General features: G+C 49.4%; 1 protein-coding gene and 1 non-coding gene across 2 annotated transcripts; both read right to left on the reverse strand.

Annotated features, from left to right (window-relative positions):
• Positions 1-6732: 6732 nt before the first annotated feature.
• LOC113596424 (U6 spliceosomal RNA) lies at positions 6733-6839 on the reverse strand. The gene has a single exon (XR_003417156.1). It is a non-coding gene; the product is annotated as a U6 spliceosomal RNA (small nuclear RNA).
• Positions 6840-13810: 6971 nt separating this feature from the next.
• TNFSF9 (TNF superfamily member 9) lies at positions 13811-17678 on the reverse strand. The gene is made up of 3 exons (XM_027049288.2): positions 16871-17678; positions 16366-16396; positions 13811-15653 (listed from the first exon to the last, which is right to left on the reverse strand). The coding sequence occupies exons 1-3, from the start codon at positions 17114-17116 to the stop codon at positions 15154-15156; spliced, it is 777 nt and encodes a 258-aa protein (XP_026905089.2). The 5' UTR covers positions 17117-17678; the 3' UTR covers positions 13811-15153.
• Positions 17679-18958: the final 1280 nt, after the last annotated feature.

Raw genomic sequence — 18958 nt, forward strand, 5'->3', positions numbered from 1 at the left:
AGCTTTAGTATCCAGGAAATACTGGCCTCATAAAATGAATTTGGGAGAGTTCTCCCCTCTTTTGTTATTTGGAAGAGTTTGAGGGAGACTGATACTAATTTTTGTTTAAGTGTATGGAAGAATTAACCAGTTAAGCCATCTGGTCCTGGACTTTCGTTTGTTCGGGGACTTTTGATTATTGGTTAAATTTCCTTACTAGTCATTTGTCTGTTCAGATTTTCTATTTCTTCATGATTTAATCTCAGCAGGTTGTAGACTTCTAGGAATTTCTTCTAACTTATCCATTTCTTCTATTTCTTCTAACTTACCCAACTACTTTGCTACATTCCATAAGTTTGGGTATATAATATTCCCATCTTCATTGGCTCTGTGATGTGTTTTAATTTCCCTTTCGATTTCTTCTTTGCCCCGTTGATTGTTCAGGAGTGTATTGATTAATTTCCACATATTCACGAATGTTTCCCTTTCTTTCCTGTTACTGATTTCTGGTTTCATATCACTGTGGTTAGAGAAGATAGTTGGTTTGGTTCCAATCTTCTTAAATTTGTTTTGTAGCCTAACATATTATCTATCCCAAGGAGTGTCCCATGTGTACCAAAAGATGTGTATTCAGCTGGTGTTGGATGAAATGTCCTCTATCCTGTTAGGTCTGTTCAGCCTAAAGTACAGTTCAAGTCCAATGTTTCCTTATTGGGTTTTTTGCCTGGCTAATCTACCCACCATTGAAGTGGGGTATTAAAGTCCTCTATTATTATTACATGACTGTTTATGTCTCTCTTCAGATTTTCTGATGTTTGCATAACATATCCTTGTGTTCCAGTGCTGGAGGTACATATATGTTATATCCTCTTGATGAAGTGACTCCTTTATCGTTATATAATGAACTTGTCTCTTGTTACAGTTTTTATTTAAAGTCTATTTTGTCTGATAAAAGTGTAGTTGCCTGCTGTCTTTTGGCTTCCATTGGTATGGAATGTCTTCCTCTATCCCTTCACTTTGAGCCTTTTCGTGTTCTTAAGGCTGATGTGTGCCTCCTGTAGGCAACATATAGTTGTGTCTTGGGCTTTTTTTTAAATCCATTCATCCACTCAATGTTTTGTTGTTGTTGTTGTTGTTTTTTGAGATGGAGAGAGAGAAACCATGCAAGCAGGGGAGGGGGCAGAGAAAGAGAGAGAGAATCTCAAGTAGACTCCATGCTCAGTGCAGACCCTAACACAGGGTTCAATGTACCCTGACATGAGCCAAAATCAAGATTCAGATGCTTGACCGACTGAGCCACCTCAGTACCCCTGCACCACTCTATGTCTTTTGATTGGAGAATTTAATCCATTCACAGTTGAAGTAACTACTGGTAGGTAAGGACATCCTATTGCCATCTTATCAATTGTTTTCTGGATGTTTGTAACTCCTTTGTTCCTTTCATTCTTTCTTGATGCCCTCCTTTTTGATTTGACGATTTTCCATAGCAATATGCTTTGATTCTTTTCTCTTCGTCTTTTTTGTATCTACTGTCAGTTTTTGTTCTGTGGACACGAAGCTTACGTAAAACACCCCATAGTTAAAACAGTCTTTTTAAAGCTGATTACAGCTTAATTTCAACCGCATAAAATAACTCTACCCTCTTACATCTCCCTCATCATAGTTAAGTTTCCTTGGGTTAATTACTGAAACATTGTGTTTCGTTGACAGTGTCTCATTTTCTTGATTTTTCATGTTCCTTGAAGTCTTGCATTGCTGTCTTCAGATTTGAAGAATGGCTCGTGTCTTTCAGTCTTTATTGATTGGCTGCAGGAGGGAGATGGCTTCACCAGTCAGCACTACTAGGGATTCTGAGGCTCTCAGACCTTCCCTAGGATGTACCCACTGCACAATTCCTCTTCCCTCTTGGGGGGCATTCTTAAGATTGTAAGACTTCTATGGATCCTATGAAGCCTGACCAAGTGCTGAGAGCCTCCTTTTTGCTTTTCCCCCATGGCGGTGCCCTGAAATGCTCAATTTTGTACGTTTCCTCCTTACCCACCCATGTTTGCTGATTGCCTAATGTGTCGGGCACTGTTCTCAATACCTGGGATTCATCAGTAAATTTCAAACTTTTGCTATCATGGAGCTCACACTTTGGCAAATCAAAGTTGGGTCTCTGTCATCTGCACCTCATCCTACATACCGGACTCTACCATTTCCCGAAACAGGAAGCCTTCTCTCTGGTTGCTAAAGTTGCATCATTTAATTAAATCCTCCTAATAAGCCATCAAAGTGGTGTGGCAGATGGTGTGTTCCAAAGATGAGTGTCCTAACATCTCCCATTCCAATGGGCCTTTATGCAGTTGGAACTTGCACCTCCAAAGTCATTTTCTCTACCTCCTTAAATTTGGGTGGGCTCTAAGGAAAGAATGGCAGATGACACAAGTGACTCTCAGGTATAGTGTTGATTCGTCTTGGCAGCCTCCATTTCTGCACTCCCTGCCTCTTGGAATCCAGCCACCATGTGAGCCTGCCATGCTGCGAGAAGCCCAAGCCACATAGAAAGGACAAGTGTAGGGGCGCCTTGGTGGCTCAGGTAGTTAATCAACCAACTTAGGCTCAGGTCATGATCTCACGGTTGGTGGATTCAGGGTCCCGTGTCAGACTGTGCCAACAGCTCAGAGACTAGAACCTGCTTTGGATTCTGTGTCTCCCTCTCCCTCTCTGCCTCTCCCCTGATCTCTCTCTCTCTCTCTCTCTCTCTCTCTCTCTCTCTCTGTCTCTCTCGCTCTCTCTCTCTCAGAAATAAACATTTAAAAAATTTTAAGGAAAGACGAGGGTATGTGCATGGTTTGAGAGTCCCGAGTGAACTTTGACAAGCATCCAGAGGATTCTTAATAACCAACTCACGGTTATTTAAGTCATCTCCAACCATTTGAATCTTCCCAGTTGAGCCATAGGCACTGTAGACAGGAAAATAAGTCATTTCCACTACACCCTGCCATGACTGTTGACTCACTGAAGCCAGGAGTGTAATAAAATGGTTGTTGTTTTGTGCCACTAACTTTGGGGGATTTATTATGCCGTGTTGGATAGCAAAATAAAACAGGGTCGATGATACATAGTGAATTGGCCAGGGGTGCTCTTTTTAATGGAATGTCAGGTAAGGAGATGGCTTTGGATCTGAGCAGTGAATGGTGACCAAGAATCTACACGGGAAGACCTGGGAGAGGAGACTTCCAGGCAGAAGGAACAGCCAGAGCAAAGGCCCTGAGGCAGGACTGTGCCTGACGCGCGCAGGAACAGCTAGGAAGCCCACTGTGACGGGAACAGAAGGGGCAGGTGGACGGTGAGATGCGGGAGGTAACAGGAGCACATTGGGCAGGATCTGATGAGTCAGTGTGAATAGCTGGGGGTTTTGGGTAGTGATTAACAGAAAGCCACTTGAGGTCACTGAAATAGCACCAAATCCCAGTCAGTGCAGCCTATGCTTCTCCACTTCTATCTAGCTCCACAATTCCCATCCTCGCCCAAGCCAACCCTAGAGGCCTCTGCCAGCTTCCCAGTCACGTTCCTCCTTCCAATTTCTACACCACAATCATAGCTTAAAATCTTCACTGACTTTATCCTGAAGACAGAAAAATGTCCAATCCCCAAATGTGCACGGGAGGCCTTCATAATTTCTCTAACCTCATTCCCTACCACTGTCTGCCTCACTACTCCCCTCCAACCACACTGGTCCTCCCTGGGGTGCAAACACACCTGGACTGTTCCCACCTCAGGGCCTTTTGCACCTGCTGTGTCCTCTGTCTGGAATGTCTTCCTCCCAGATATCCTTGGGGCTGGATTTTTGCCAGCATTCTAATTTCACCACATGTGCTACCGTCTAAGAGAAGATATCCATGACCACCACTTAAAAATAGACATGCCCCCACCAGGGTTGCCTGGGGTGCTCAGTTGGTTAAGTGTCTGACACTTGGTTTCAGTTCAGGTCATAATCTCATGGCTCATGGGATCAAGCCCGGCGTTGGGCTCTGCACTGACAGCACGGACCCTGCTTGGGATTCTCTCTCTCCTTCTCTCTGCCCCTCTCCTGTCCACACTCTCTGCCTCTCAAAATAAATAAATAAAAATTTTAAAAATCGACCCCCCCATTGTCTAGAACATCTCCCACATATTTCTTTCACAACATTTGTAATGGTTAATTTTGTATGTCAACTTGGCTAAGCCACAGTCCCCAGATATTTGGCCACACATCAGTCTAAATTTTGCTGTGAAGGTATTCTTTTAGATGACTCATGTTTAAATTAGTAGCAGATTTTGAACAAAGCATATTGCCCCCCGTAATGTGGTTGGGCCTCATCCAATCAGTTGATGTCCTTCAGGGAAAAAGACTGAAGTTCCCCAGAGGTAGAAGGAATTCTGCCCCAAGAATGCCTTCAGGGCGGCACCTGAGTTGTGTGAACCATCTCCTCAAAATAAATCTCTCTACACATACATGCTTATCCCATGGGTTCTGTTTCTTTGCAGAACTCTAATACAGCATTTGTACCATCTTGAATTATTATACTTAGGGGTTATTTAGAAGGGAGATGAGTAGTATTTTCTGTAAAGGTCCAGACAATAAATATTTTAGGTTTCATGGGCCATATGGCCTCCGTCACAGCTGCTCAACTCCACTGCTGGGCCATGAGAGCAACTATTCACGATACATAAACAAATGCTCATTCATGGCCATGTACCAATAAGGCTTCACTTGCAGAAACAGGTGATGGGCTGCTGACCCCTGATCTAGAATATAAGCAGAACCCCAGCCTCTCTTCCTTACCCTGTGTCCCCAGTACCTAGAAACATGCTGACAGATTAAAAACCTCCAGTAAGTATTTGTTGAGTAAATAAATGAGCGAATGAAAAGGTGTTGTCCCATCTCACTCTGGTAAGTCTTAACAGCCTAACTTTAATCAGCAACAATGTGTAATCTTTAAGCTTTAATATCTCCCTGAAAGATTGATAATGGAGGGTTTTACTTGATCTGAGGGAGTGTTCTTATAGATTTTATTAGTCATGTATTTAAATATCAAATCAAAAATTTGCTAAAGCCTTTCTAGGGAAATGATTTAGACTAATTCTGGAGTCTTTTGTTTGTTCTCTTAGCTCTGAATCTTTAGGTGTTGGTTCTTTTCTGCTGATGTGGAGTTCGGGGTATGTCTCTCATAGTGTTGATTTTTTTGGTCTCATGCCCCGTGATTCTTAGTTGTCTGTTCAGCTTTGAGTTTGAAAATTACAATTCTCCTGGGGCACCTGTGGTCTCAGACAGCAGAGCATTGCAACTCTTGATCTCAGGGTGTCATAAGTTTTGAGTCCTGCGTTGGGAATAGAGGCTACTTAAAAATAAATAAATAAACTTAAAAAAAAAACAATGCTCCTGCCTGTTCTATTTGCTATAACTTGACTCAGGAGAGGAGTGATAAGTTACATCCACTGATGTAGCCTAAGGATAAATTATATCATTGGGTTTGCTCAGTGTGTGGATCAGAAGAGAAGGTAGGGCTAACCCAGCTAGTTTCCATGTGTGTCTTTGTTTCCTTCTTCTTTCTTTCTTTCCTTCATTCTTTCTTTCTTTCCTTCTTTCCTTCTTTCTTTCCTTTCTTTCTCCTTCCTTCCTTCCTTTCTTCTTTCTTCTTCCTTTCTTCCTTCCTTCCTTCCTCTTTCTTCCTCCCTTCCTTCTTTCTTTCTTTCCTTCTTTCCTTCTTTCTTTCTTACCTTCTTTCCTTCTTTCTTTCCTTCTTTCCTTCTTTATTTCTCTTTCCTTCCTTCCTTTCTTCTTTCTTCTTCCTTTCTTCCTTCCTTCTCTCTTTCCTTCCTTTCTTCTTCTTTCTTTCTCCCTTCCTTCTTTCTTTCTTTCTCTCTTTCTTTCTCTCTTTCCTTCTTTCTCTTTCCTTCCTTCCTTTCTTCTTCTTTCTTTCTTCTTTCTTCCTTCCTTCCTTTCTTTCTTCTTCCTTCTTTCCTTCCTTTATTCCTTCCTTCCTTCCTTCTTTCTTTCTTTCTTTCTATTCATGCTTTCCTTCCTTCTTTCCCTCCTTCCTTCCTTCCTTCCTTTCTTTCTTCTTCCTTCTTTCCTTCCTTCCTTGCTTCCTTCCTTCTTTCTTTCTCCTTTCTTTTTCTCTTTCTCTTTCTTGAGTATAGGTGACACCCAATGTTACACTAGTTTCAGATGCACAACATAGTGATGCAATAAGTCTGTGTCTTACACTTTGCTCAGCACAAGTGCAGCCACCCCCTGTCAGCATGCAATGCTATCACAACAACATCGACAATATTCTTTATGCTGTGCTTTTCATCCCCACAATTTATTCATTCCATAACTGGAAACCTCTATCTCCCACTCCTCTTCCTCCATTTTGTCCGATCCCCTCACCCTCTTGTGTTTCTTTCTAAGTAATCACCTTGATAAATACCCCCAAAACTTCCTCCTATTTCTTGAATCCACTCACACCACATTTGGAATTTCCTAGAACTGCCCCAGCCTTTGGGGTTTTGGTTTCCTCTGGGTTTGTTTCTTAATAATCTTGTTCTTGTCTGACTCATCTTAAATAAATACTTACAGTTTATATTCTCGTATAGGGGCCGGGGGGGAGCGAATGGTGAAGAAAATGGGACAAAATGTTAACAATGGATGCATCTGGATGAAGGGTATGTGGTTGTTCTTTCTACCCTTTTTATTCATGTAACTTTTCTTGAAATCTGAAATTATTCCCAAATACTCTTTCTTCTATTATGGAATGCTTCTCGAATTTGCACATCACCCTTACACAGGTTGCATGCCAGTCTTCTCTGTATCCTTCCAGTTTTAGTGTCTATGCTGCCAAAGTGAGCTCCAAATACTTACTCCTTTAAATTTTTTAATGTTTATTTACTTTTGAGACAGAGAGAGACAGAGCATGAGCAGGGGAGGGGCAGAGAGAGAAGGAGACACAGAATCTGAAGCAGGCTCCAGGCTCTGAGCTGTCAGCACAGAGCCCGACGCGGGGCTCAAACCCACAAACCGTGAGATCATGACCTGAGCTAAAGTCAGGCACTTAACCGATTGAGCCACCCAGGCGCCCCAAAAACTTACTTCTTTAAAAGAAGTTGCCTGTAGAGGCCATCTCAAAGTCTTAGCTTGTCACTAATTTCTCAAGCCACTCTGATGCAACTTGATTCATTCATTTACGCCCCTGAGAAGAGTTAACCACTCATGATTTTGATGATTCAAACTCTGGAGGATATTTTTGGTTCTCATCTTGACGGACTTTTTGCACTATCAGATATCATTGAGCACAACTTCCTCCTCTGAAGCACATTCCTTGGGATCTTGACTTTCCTCTTTCTTGTCTGGCTGCTCCTCTCGCAGGCTTTTGTGCACATCTGACCACCTACTGAACCATTACATATTGAAGTTCCTCAGTGCTTGATCTGAGACCCTCTTTTCTGTTACTTCTTCACTTGTTATTCTAAGACATCTCATCTTTGCCCCGAACATCCTTTATATAAATATACCAACAACTCTTAAATCTCCATCCTAGCCAAAGGGCTTGCATAGCCGCAGAACCAACTTAATATTCCCACATGGCCACCTCAGAGGCACGTGGAAATTCCATTCATCCCAAAGTGACCTATGAGTTTCCAGGGTCCCCAAATCCCTAAATACCTCTTAGTTGCACGAGCCACAAGTCTTGGCTTCTCTTCCTCCTCCCTCTCGCCCATATTCAAAGCTTTGGCAACTCCTGTTCCTTTCTGTCTCTCTCTTATATGCACACACTCCCTCTCCATCTTCAGACCTAACACTTCATCCCAAACCTCCTGCTCTCTCTCGGCCGGGTAATCCCATGGGCCTCCTTGCCTCTACTCTCTGCCTTTCATTGTAATTTGACATCCCTGCCGCAGAGATCTAGTCAAAAAGCTAATCTGACCTGTTGTATTCCTAACACTCCATTATGCTCAGGGTAAAACTGGCTGGCATCCTCGAGCTGGTATGGTCTAATCCCTTCCCCCCGTTTCACACTGTTGTGGTCACTCTCCTACCTCTGGCTTTGGTATATGCTGCCCTGCCCACCTGGAACTCACTTCCCCAAACCTTCTCTTTGCCTGATGCACCTGGGACCTTTGATATCGTCTCTCTGTGACCCAACTGATAATAGCTTCCATATTTTGGGTGAAGTACAAGGCACTATGCTATTAAACCCATTCGCTGACTGGATGCTCCCAACTGCCCATGAGACACAAAATGTTTTCCAATTTTACAGTTGAAGACACACTAGGCACAGAGAGGTCAATGCACTTGCACAAGGGTGCACAGCTTAGGTAGCCCTGGCAGAATGAGGGCTTGAACTCAGCTCTGAGTGAGTCTAAAAACGCACACTCTGTATGACCCAGCAATTCCACTTCCTGGCATATATCCAAGAGAGTCGAAATCAGGATTCCCCAAGAAATATCTACACTCTCATGTTCACTGAAGCATCATTCACAATGGCCAAGATCTGGGAACAACCTAAATGACTTCTGACAGATAATGAAAATGTGGTGTAGCCATATCATGGGATACCACTCAGCCCTAAAAGAGAAGGAGGGGCACCTGGGTGGCTCCATTGGCGAAGCATCTGACTTGGGCTCAGGTCATGATCTCATCGTTTGTGGGTACAAGTCCCGTGTCGGGCTCTGCGCTGAACTGACAGCTCGGAGCCTGGAGTCTGCTTCGGATTCTGTGTCTCCCTCTCTCTCTGCCCCTCCATACTTGTGCTCTGTCTCTCAAAAAAAAAAAAAAAGTTAACAATTTTTTAAAAAGAAAAGGAAACCCTGCCCCTTGCAGCAACACAGATGAACCTGGAAGACATTATGCTAAGTGAAGTAAGACAGACACAGACTGTAAGACAAATACCGAAGATTTTCTTGGTCTGTGGTATCTAAAGTCGACAGATTCGTAGAAATCTGACCCCAGGGGCAACCGGGTAATTGTTCACATTCAGTGGGGGCAGAGGGTCTGTAATGCAAGACCAAGACGTTCTAGACTTCCCCTGTACAATGTTATGCCTGTAGCTGACAAGGGGAAGTGTTGTGCACTTCTGATATTGTTAACAGGGTAGCTCTCACATTAAGTATTCTGAACATCATTTTCAAAAATGCTCTGTGACCCATCTCTGCTCCTTCCTCACCATACTGCTCCCAGCACACGCACACACACACACACACACACACACGGGAAGCTGCTGCAAGGCTTCAGGCTTTGCACTCAGCTTCCATCACTGGAAATTCATCCCACAACGCTGCTGGTGGGGAGGTGGGAGGGTGCAGGGTCTCTGCTCAGTGTCTTCAGACCCACACCCATCCTGGGTAGCAGAGGGTCAGAGACTGAGGGAAGCAAGAGAGGGATGAGAAGAGCCTTGACTCTTCGCAGAGAGGTTGGAAACTGCACTTGAAAAGTCTGAGAACCCTCAGCCAGGAAACCCTCCTCCAAAGGGTCCTGCCCCTGGGATGGTGTAGGTGGGCCATCACCACTTTGTACGTCCCACCTCTTGTGAAGGGTCTGGATTTACATCCCACTCTCTCATACAACTCCACAATCCCTGATCCCAAACCCTAGAAGTCAAATATGTTTTGGAATCCAGTATTTACACTGGTAATAGATAGATAGATAGATAGAGATATAGACAGATATCTACATATCTATCTCTATATATCTGACCTCACCCCCAACACAGGGCTTGTAAACTCTAGTAAATTCCTAAAATAAAACACTAGCAGCATCTTTGTTCTATGAGGTGACTCCGGGGGGTGGGGGAAGGGGACTCTGATGACTCCTTGCGGGTGGCTGAGAATTGCTTATTGGTGTCAGGAAAAGCCTCCACAGATTTGGTGGCCAGAAGAATCAGCAGTAGTTTTGTGTGAGTAATAAAGCAGACTCGTACCATACATATCACATCATATTAAAGGGGACTCATACAGTATATATTATACATATGTTACCACCACATACCACAGGCTTCTGGAACAGCACCCATTAATCAAGCATACTAACATCCCTATTATAGGAATATTTGAGCTAAGGAATCAGTAAAAATCATAAACACATTCACATGAGTTCAGTCCATTTGGGCTGTTGAAGGAGTTTATGAAGATTTTTCTGTTTGGGGATTTTATAGTTGTGGATGCAGGACTATGAATCCATGGTCGTTTTTTGTTTTTTGTTTTTAGGCTTTTTTATTTTTGTTTTTATTTTATTTTTTGAGAGAGAGAGAGAGAGTAGGGGAGCAGCAGAGGGAGAGAGAGAATCTTAAGCAGGCTCCACACTCAACACAGAGCCCAACATGGGGCTAGATTGCACAACCAACCAAGAGATCATCGAGACGGGAGCCCTGACTGAGCCACCCAGGCGCCCCTCTGTGGTTGTCTTTGCAACACCACATCTTTCTAGAATTGCGTTTGTAACTTTATAACCCCTATCTTGGCAAGGGTGTCTTTTTGACATCACAGATGTGCCATTGTACCCCCTCTCCTTTGTTGTTGTTTTCTTTTTAAGTTTATTTATTTTTGAAAGAGAGAGAGAGATGAGAGAGCGCTAGCAGAGGAGGGATAGAGAGAATCCCAAGCAGGCTCCACACTGTCAGCACAGAGCCCGATGAAGGGGTCTATTTCATGAACCATGAGCTCATGACCTGAGCAGAAATCAAGAGTTGGACGCTTAATGGACTGAGCCACTCAGGCATTCCATTGTTTGTCACAAACCCATATGTCACTGTAGAATTCCATGTGTGAGTTGGTGTGAAATGTATCGAGTGCTTATCAAGAGCCTGGCACTGTGCATTAAGTGTCTCTTAAATGCAAGGGAATCCTGTAACCATCTGTATCAGTTGGCTAGGGCTATCACAACAAAGTAGCACAAACTGGGTGTCTTAAACAAAACATTTATTCTCTCACGGTTCCGGAGACCAAAAGTCCAAAATCAAAGTGTGTTCAGGACTGGTTCTCTCTGAGGCTGCAAGGGAGGGGTCTGTCCCAGGCCTTGGTTTATTGATGTGCCTCCTCACCATCACATGGCATTCTCCCTGTGTGTGTGTGTCTATCTCCAAATTTCCCCTTTTTACAAGGATGCCAGTCATACTGGATTAGGGCCAAGCCTAATCACCTCCTTTTAACACAATTACCTCTGTAAAGACCCATCTCCAAATACAGTCACATTCTGAGGTCCTGAGCAGGTAGGGCTTCCACATATGAATGGGGGGGGGACACTATTCGACCCCAACTTTTCTGTATTCTATGAGGTCACTTGGAAGTGACTAGGGCTCCAGGAAGCCTGGTTCTACAACTCACACTGTCAACCACTCTGTTATTAGCTGTGTGATCTTGGGCTAACCTCCCTCGGCCTTCGTTTCTTTGCCTGTAAAATGAGAATTAAAATAAAATAGTAGCTTCCTGCTGGAGTCTTTGCAAAGCAATTAGTGCCTGGGAACAGTAAGCATTAATAAATGTCAGCTGTAATTACTGTCACTGTTGTCGAATTCCATCTGTATACCTTGGGTATTGGTAACATCCTACGATTATGCGGCCTAAGTATCCTTGTCGTGGGACACGCCCAGACCCAAATAACCCAGGAAGTAGGACAGACTCTCAGACCCCAAAACTACCAAGAAAGGCACCAACAACCTTGAAGGCCTGCATCCTCGAGCAGCATGGAACAGAACCCACCCCAGAAGGAAATTCATGGGAGGGCACCCAAGTTTCTCATGGCTGCTAAGGGTAGACACTAAATGTACTAGGTTGAATAATGTCGCCCACCCCCACCCCCGACCGCCGCGGGGTGGGGTGGGGTGGGGTGTGGGGTGCTCGTGTCCTTTCTGGAACCTGAGAGTGTGACCTTATTTGGATATAGGGTCTTTGCAGATATTACCAGTTAAATTAAGATGAGGTTATACTGAAGTAGGAAGTTGGAGGCTCTCCATCCAGCAAGAGCAGTGTCCTTATACAAACAGAAGAGAAACACGAGACACACAGAAGGGAAACAGTCATGCCACAATGGAGGCAGAGATGAGAGTAACGTCAGTAGCCAGGAAAGGAACGCCAAGGAGGGCCAGCACCCACCAGAAGCTGGAAGAGGCAGGGCTGTTGGAGAGAGCCTGGCCCTGCCAACACCTCGAATTCGGACTTCTGGCCTCCAGGACTGGCAGGCAGTAATTATCTGGTGCTTTAAGCCACCCAGTTTATGGCACTTTGTTGGAGCAGCCCCAGCAAACTAACGCCACTAGGGTTTCCCCACATCACCTGGAAGAGACAAGTAGGGAACCTAGGTAGCTCCTCTGTCTCTCTAGGGCTCTTTGGTCTCATCTGCGAATCCCCATACATCTTCCTTCCCCCTTTCTGTGTCTGCACGTGGCTCCCTCCATGCTTCTGTCTCACGTACAGCTTCCGATTCCTGATCAATACCCTCGGTAGAGCCAGGCCTGCCCCTGTTCCTGTGCAAGGGGACGTGATTGGCCCAGCTCGAGTCATGTGTCCACTCTGGCCCAATCAGCTGCCCCAGAGGACTTGCGTCACCGGGTGCTACTCAAAATAGGCAACAACCGGGCTTCCAGGGTAGCCGGAAGCTGGCCCCTGGACCAAGGGTTCTGGGAAGCGCCCTTCCCCCAACAACCCTGGAGGTGCACCAAGGGCAAGGTTTTGGACAGCAAGGGCAGAAGTCCAGAGGAAGCATCTAGCAATGGGGGCAGGCGGTAACAGGCATTTGCCAGCGTGTGACCCAGACTAAAGCGATCTTGGACAAACGGCCACAATGATCACTCTGAAGTGCGGCACCACACACACACACACACACACACACACACACTCTTTCCCTTTTACTTAACCACACCCTTGAGTATGGGAGGTCCTTGATCGGCTCTGGTACATGACTCAAACACGCTCCTCCTGAGTGCCCCCCCCCCCCACTATGGACTCCCAGCCTCCAGCAGGTCTGACAGGAGGTGGGGGTTTCCAGAGCCACTCCAAACGGCCTTCTGCCTGTAAGCCCCCTTAATAAACCGTTTCTCATGGAGCTGGACTGGCAGACCTTTTTCTCCCGTCTTAACAGCTCCTTGGGCCTTTAGAGGTCATTTTACACTTGCTTCCTTTTCACAGAACAACCAATTCGCTTGATAATTTCATTGCCAATATGGGGGAAGGGGGGAACATTCACAGGTGTCAGCTTAATGCCAGTTCTGCTCACTCAGGAGGGACTCTTTGAGAACGGGTAGAAGTGAGTCAGGCAAACGGCATTCGCCTCCACATCCGCAGCCTCACTGCCCATCCCACAACCCCCGTCTGGCCAGTGCAGGCCACTCTCCCAACTCTGCCTCCCTCATTCCCTTACCTTCTCCTAAGGCCCCTCCAGGTCATCTGCTCTGTGGGGACTTCTCTGCCCACCCCAGCCCCTTTCGTCCTGAATAAGAAGCCAAGATTCAGGGGTGCCTGGGTGGCTCTGTTAAGTGTCGGACTTCAGCTCAGGTCATGATCTCACAGTTGGTGGGTTCAAGCCCCGCATGAGACTCTGTGCTGACAGCTCAGAGCCAGGAGCCTGCTTCGGATTGTGTCTCCCTCTCTGCCCTTCCCCAGCTTGCTCTCTCTCTCTCTCTCTCTCTCTCTCTCTCTCTCAAAAATAAAGACATTAAAAAAATAAATAAGAAATTTAAAAAAATAAAAAACAAGCCGAGATCCCGCTGGTTTATGTTGACCAGCAGGCAGACCTACATGGTGGGGACGTTATGGGGCTGGGGGAGCTGGCCTGGCCTGGAGACACCGGTGTGCTAGCAAATGCCTAACAACCAGCTCTCCAGAGGGGGGGAAAATGACTATGTGCATTTATTATCAATTTTGTTGGCAAAAATGTGCAGCACAGAATCTGCGAAATACATATATAAAATACTTTTCATTGCAAATTCCATAGTCAATTCTGACAGATTACCTCCCTTGATTTTTCCCACTCCTGTCCCCAGAGCCACCCGGAATTCCAAGTGACAACTGAATATTGGTCGATCCTGTTCCTTTAAAGACGCAGATGGCCTGGGATGACAAAGATGTCCACGCTCACTGGCTTGCCAGTCATGTTGAGCAACATCTTCGCTAAATCCGATAAATGGTCCGAAAACACAAGACTTCCTCAATTTTCCGTGTGCTATTCACAACGCAACAGCCCAAGACAAGCCACACTTTTAAGCATAAACTACATGTTTAACATCATTTTCTCCATCGCTGTCTTAAACAGATGATCCACACACAATACATGAAGCCGACCTGAAGCATTTGCAGGCAGATGCCTCTTGGCTGATTTTAAGTTACCAGCGTGAGGTCACGGAACACAGTCGGCAAGCCAGGTCCTGCAGAATGGCGTTCCACAACACCTCCACCACAGATACGAGAAGTAGGTGACTTCAGGAGCCCAAATAATAATAAGATGGGAAAGAAATCCCTAAAGTATAGGATAGTTAGGTCTCATAGAAGGTAACTCACGCTGCCTGGCATGCAACAAAGCCTCAATATTTCGTAGTCATTAAGTTTGTAAGTATTGTTTAACCCCGTGCCACGCCCCACCTCACGCCCCCCACGTGGTCTGGTCATACAGGGTCGCACGCAGTCATGGTTAACAGGGTCAAGCGGGCATACCTGACGGCCAGCTTGGCAAAAGCTGGGCTATCTGGCCTGCTCAGGGCTGTGTCCCCAACATCTCAAACAGTGCCTGACGACACAGGAGATGCTCAAAACAAACTCCATGCGTGAAGGTCACACAGCGTAGTCACACGGACCCCCCCCAAAGACTAGCCCCTCGAAAGCCGCAGCAGGGCTGTGGATGAGTCTTTATTTCTCACATATTGACATAAATAGTTGTTTTTTTGTTTTGTTTTGTTTTTTCCTGTTGTTTGCTGCTCTGTCTCCAGCCCTGCACAGGGCCTGGCATATAGAAGATGTTCAATAAATATACATTGAATGGATTAATACAATGGACTAATATAAAGTATGCCGTTGAGCTCAAGCTCAGAATAAATACCAAAAGTTCGACTTGAGGCAGGAGTGGGAGAGAGTCCCATTGGAGAGTCCTCGAGGAGGGGGTCAGCAGCGGGGACCCCTGCCAAGCCGGGTGAGGTAGAGTGGCCGGGCGTCACCAAGAGCCCCGGTGAAAGAAGGCAGCATTCATTCTCTGTCCGGCGGGGGGTACCCAGGCCCAGTGTCAATGGGCCATGGTGGCAGGGAGAGTCCAGCAGGGACTTTGGTGGCCACTCGGAAGAGGCCCAAGATCGTGGCGCCCTGCGCAAGCTGCCAGGCAAGGTGTGCCCCCGCCTCTGCGCGCAGGTGAACGACCAGGCGCTGGCCTGCGCCCAGGTGCATCAGGCTGCTTCGGAAACCAGAGGCTGAGTCCAGGGCTTTGGAGGATGGAGGCGGCAGGTCCAAGGTCAGGGCCAGGGCCGCAGCCCCAGCGCCCAGGGGCTGCAGGTGCAGGGCAACGGAGACAGAGCCCGAGCCGAAGCTGGATACCACCCGCTGCAGCTTCAGGTGCAAGAAAACATAGTAGACGCCAGGCTCTGCCACCATCAGCTCCCGCGAGTGCTGGTCGTAGCTCAGGCCGGGCCCCAGGAACACCCCTGCCAGGCCTGGGTCGCTGTACCAGCGCAGGGGCCCTTCAGTCAGCTGTACTGAAGGAGGGAGGAAGAAGAGGGGAGGTTGGCTGAGCACTGCTGGGGGGCAGAGGTGCAGGCCTGGGGAGGGGCGCTGGGGAGGTCTTGGAAGGAAGAGGTTCCCAGAGGGAGGTGAGGCTGGTAAGGGAAGGAAGGGGTTTGGCCAGGGAGGGCAGGGGGGGATCTGAGGGGCAGGGGGAGGCGCCTCAGAGAGGGAGGAGGTGCAGGGAGAGGTGGTGGGGGGAGGGTCTCAGGAATCGGGAGAAGACAGAGGGGAAGGGTGGGGAGGAGAGTCTGAAAGGGGGAGGGGAAGGGGAAGGGGGAGGGAGCGTCTGGAAGGGGAAAGAGGTTAGAAGGAGGTCTCCAGAAGCAGCAAAGGGAACCGGGGGAGAAGGAGAGGAAAGTCTGGACCTTGGGGAACCCAGTGGGAGAGACAAGAGCAGGCTAGGGTCTGTGGGATCAAGCCACAGGTGCCACGGCAGGGGTGGGGGTGCGGGCAGGAGTGGGGGTGGGGGCGTCTGAGGTAGGCACATTTGGAGGTCAGAAGAAGAAAAGCGGCACCCAGAGAGGGTCATGGGAAGGTCAGAAAGACAGAGAAGGTTCAAAGCGGTGAGGGGACAGCTCTTAGAGAGTGGGGGGAAGAGGCCTCCCTCTCCCGAGGGTTCCTCGGCCTCGTGGCCACCCCCGGCCCCCACGCCCCCCCCCCAAGGGAATGACGCAGGACACTCACCATCTTGGGCCACCAGCTGCGCGAACACGGCCTGCGAAGAGGAAAGGCGTAAAGTGGGATGCAGGCCCCCCCCTCCCGCTGCCGCAGTCCCGGGAGAGCGGGGGAGGGGGGGTCCCCCGGGTCCGCGCAGGCCTTGAGCCCCCCGCCCCCGCCCCGGGCTCCAAAAGTTCAGCAGGAGCGCACACGCACACCCCAGGCTGGTGGCTCAAGCTGGCCCCAAGCCCTGGGGTCTGCCAGGGCAGAACCTCGTGGCTCAGTAAAGAGGAGAGGTACCCTCCGGGGGCTCCCTGGGGAGGGACAGGGGGATACCCCAAGGGTGCGGGAGAAAAACCGAGGTCCTCCGCGAGCTGAGAAAGAACCTCGAGTCCCCTCAGCGGTTCGAGATGACTAGCCCTCGGGGTCCGGGGCCCGGGATGCAGACGGGGTGCCGCCGGGAGGGGCCCCCGCGAAGCCCTGCATAGGCAAGGGGTGCGCTCGGGGGCCCCGGGGCTGGGGCGCATCTCACCTGCGGAGAGTCGGGGAGGCGGGCGCGGGCGTCGGGCGGCTGCTCGGGGACGCGGGGGAGGCTGGGGCCGGGCGCCGCGGAGGTCGCGGGCGCGACCCAGGCGCTGAGCCAGCAGGCGGCGCAGGTGCCGGCGAGCAGCAGCAGCGCGACGCTGAGGGCCCAGGGCAGCGGGCGGCAGGCGGGGCCGGGGGTCGCGGGCGGCCGCTGGGCCTCGGCGTCCGGGACGGCGTCGGCGCGGGGGCACATGGCCGGCGGCGAGCGGCTGCAGCCGGGCCCGGGGCGCCGCGCTTTATAGCGACCCTCCGGAAGCCGCGTTTTCCGGGGCGGGGCGGGCGGGGATCCCGGCGTCCCGCCCCGCTCGGCCTTCCGTGCGAAGTTTCCCTAACTTTCTCTTCTCTGAATCGCCACTCTCCTTCTCCTTTCTCGCCCTCCGAGGGCCAGCCCACCGTTTCCTCTTCGTCCCTACTTGTCTCCCGTGCCTCCCGGCGATCTCTGTCCGCCTCTCTGTCTCTCTGGGTGTCTCTTTGTACCTCTGCACCGCCTCTTTTCCCTGTGCCTCGCTCGCTCGCTCTTTATCTGACCACTGTCTCCGTAGGAGGTCGCGCGGGATCTTTCCGTCTCTCGGCCTCATTATTTCCGTGCGTCTGCTTCTGTGTCCCCGTGACTCCCCCTGTCTCTCTAGGCCTCTGCCTCTCTGATTTTCTGTTTCTCAGTCTCTGTCTCTTTCCCCTCCTTCTTGCCACTCCCTAGCCCCCCGCCCCGCAGCGCTCCTCTAAATCCAGCATATCTGCGGAGGGGTCAGAGGACAGCCAGGCCTCAGCCCCCTTCAGCCCTCCCCCCCCCCAACCCTCCCTCACCTTCCCGGGGAGCCTTGGGCCTTCCCCATCTTGCCCCCACCCACCCACCTGGGCGCTTCCCGGCAGGGGCCCCCTCTGGACCCCACAGGCAGAAGGCTGGAGAGTCCAGGTAGAGAAATCCCCCTTGTCGGGAAGAGCCAGCCCTGGCTAAAGCAGAGGAAACTCAAATTTCCCATTCGCTGTCCCTGGTAGAGGCGGAGGCGGAGGCGGGAGGAGGAGCGGAGCAGGGGCAGCCAAAACTCGGCCCCAAAAGAGGAAGCCACCGTTCATTAAGAGACCAGCGGCCCTGGAAAAGTCCTGAGCTCCTACAAAAGCCCTGCTCTGCCCTGACCGGCCCGGCCGGGTGGCCACGCCAATCCTCTGACCCTCTGCAGGCCTCACTTTCCCTGTGGAAACTGGGAGGGCCCGCAGGACACCTGATCTCGGCCCTGCTTGGGCAGCCAGGAAATGCAGGGGGTGGGAAGGGGGGTTATGTTGGTTCAACTGAGTTAAGTATAGGATGGCACGCCCCTGCGTTCTATCCTGGTGTATTGGGCCTCCCTGGGGAATTAGGGGAAGAAAACAATGATGACACTGGCCGTTGTTGGTGCACAGGTGCTAAGTGCTTCCGGTGTGAGTGGTTTATAAGGTGTGATACCCGAACCAGCAGCAGCAGCAGCACCTGGGGATTTGTTAGTTATGCAAATTCTAGCACCACAAGCTAGACCTGCTGACGCTCTGGGAGCATAAACTCTGGAGTCTCTGAGGAGTCTCGGTGGGGATGAGCCCTCCAGGCCACTGCATTGTGCCGGGCACTTGCCGCCGGAATGTTCTTTCCCCAGACCGGCAGGCAGGGGACACCTTCTTGACGCTCACTTTCCGTTCCAGCGTCACTCTGGGCAGAGATGATGAGCCCAGCACCGGGTACACTGTGCTTTTTCCCGAAACCCCAGCGCGGTCACAGCTAGAGCAGTTGTTTTTGAAAACTAAGCCAAAATTGTCAGCCAGCAGGCTGGGGAGCCAAAATGATCTCTCTGGCACAATGCCGCCATCACCATCCCCCAAGGCACGGTGGTTGGTGGCCACCCCACCCCCCAGGGCTCCGAAAGAGAGTGCGGTGGGTGGCAGCTAAGGTCCAAGAGTCACCCTGGACACCAGAGCGTTAAGTACACCGGTGCCCCTGAATGCAGGAGCTGAAATGTCCCCACTGCAGCCCTCACCACCCCCACTCAGCACCCAGGACTGGGAAGAT

The sequence above is a fragment of the Acinonyx jubatus genome, chromosome A2, assembly GCF_027475565.1.
Source record: "Acinonyx jubatus isolate Ajub_Pintada_27869175 chromosome A2, VMU_Ajub_asm_v1.0, whole genome shotgun sequence".
In the NCBI taxonomy this organism is placed as follows: Eukaryota; Metazoa; Chordata; class Mammalia; order Carnivora; family Felidae; genus Acinonyx; species Acinonyx jubatus.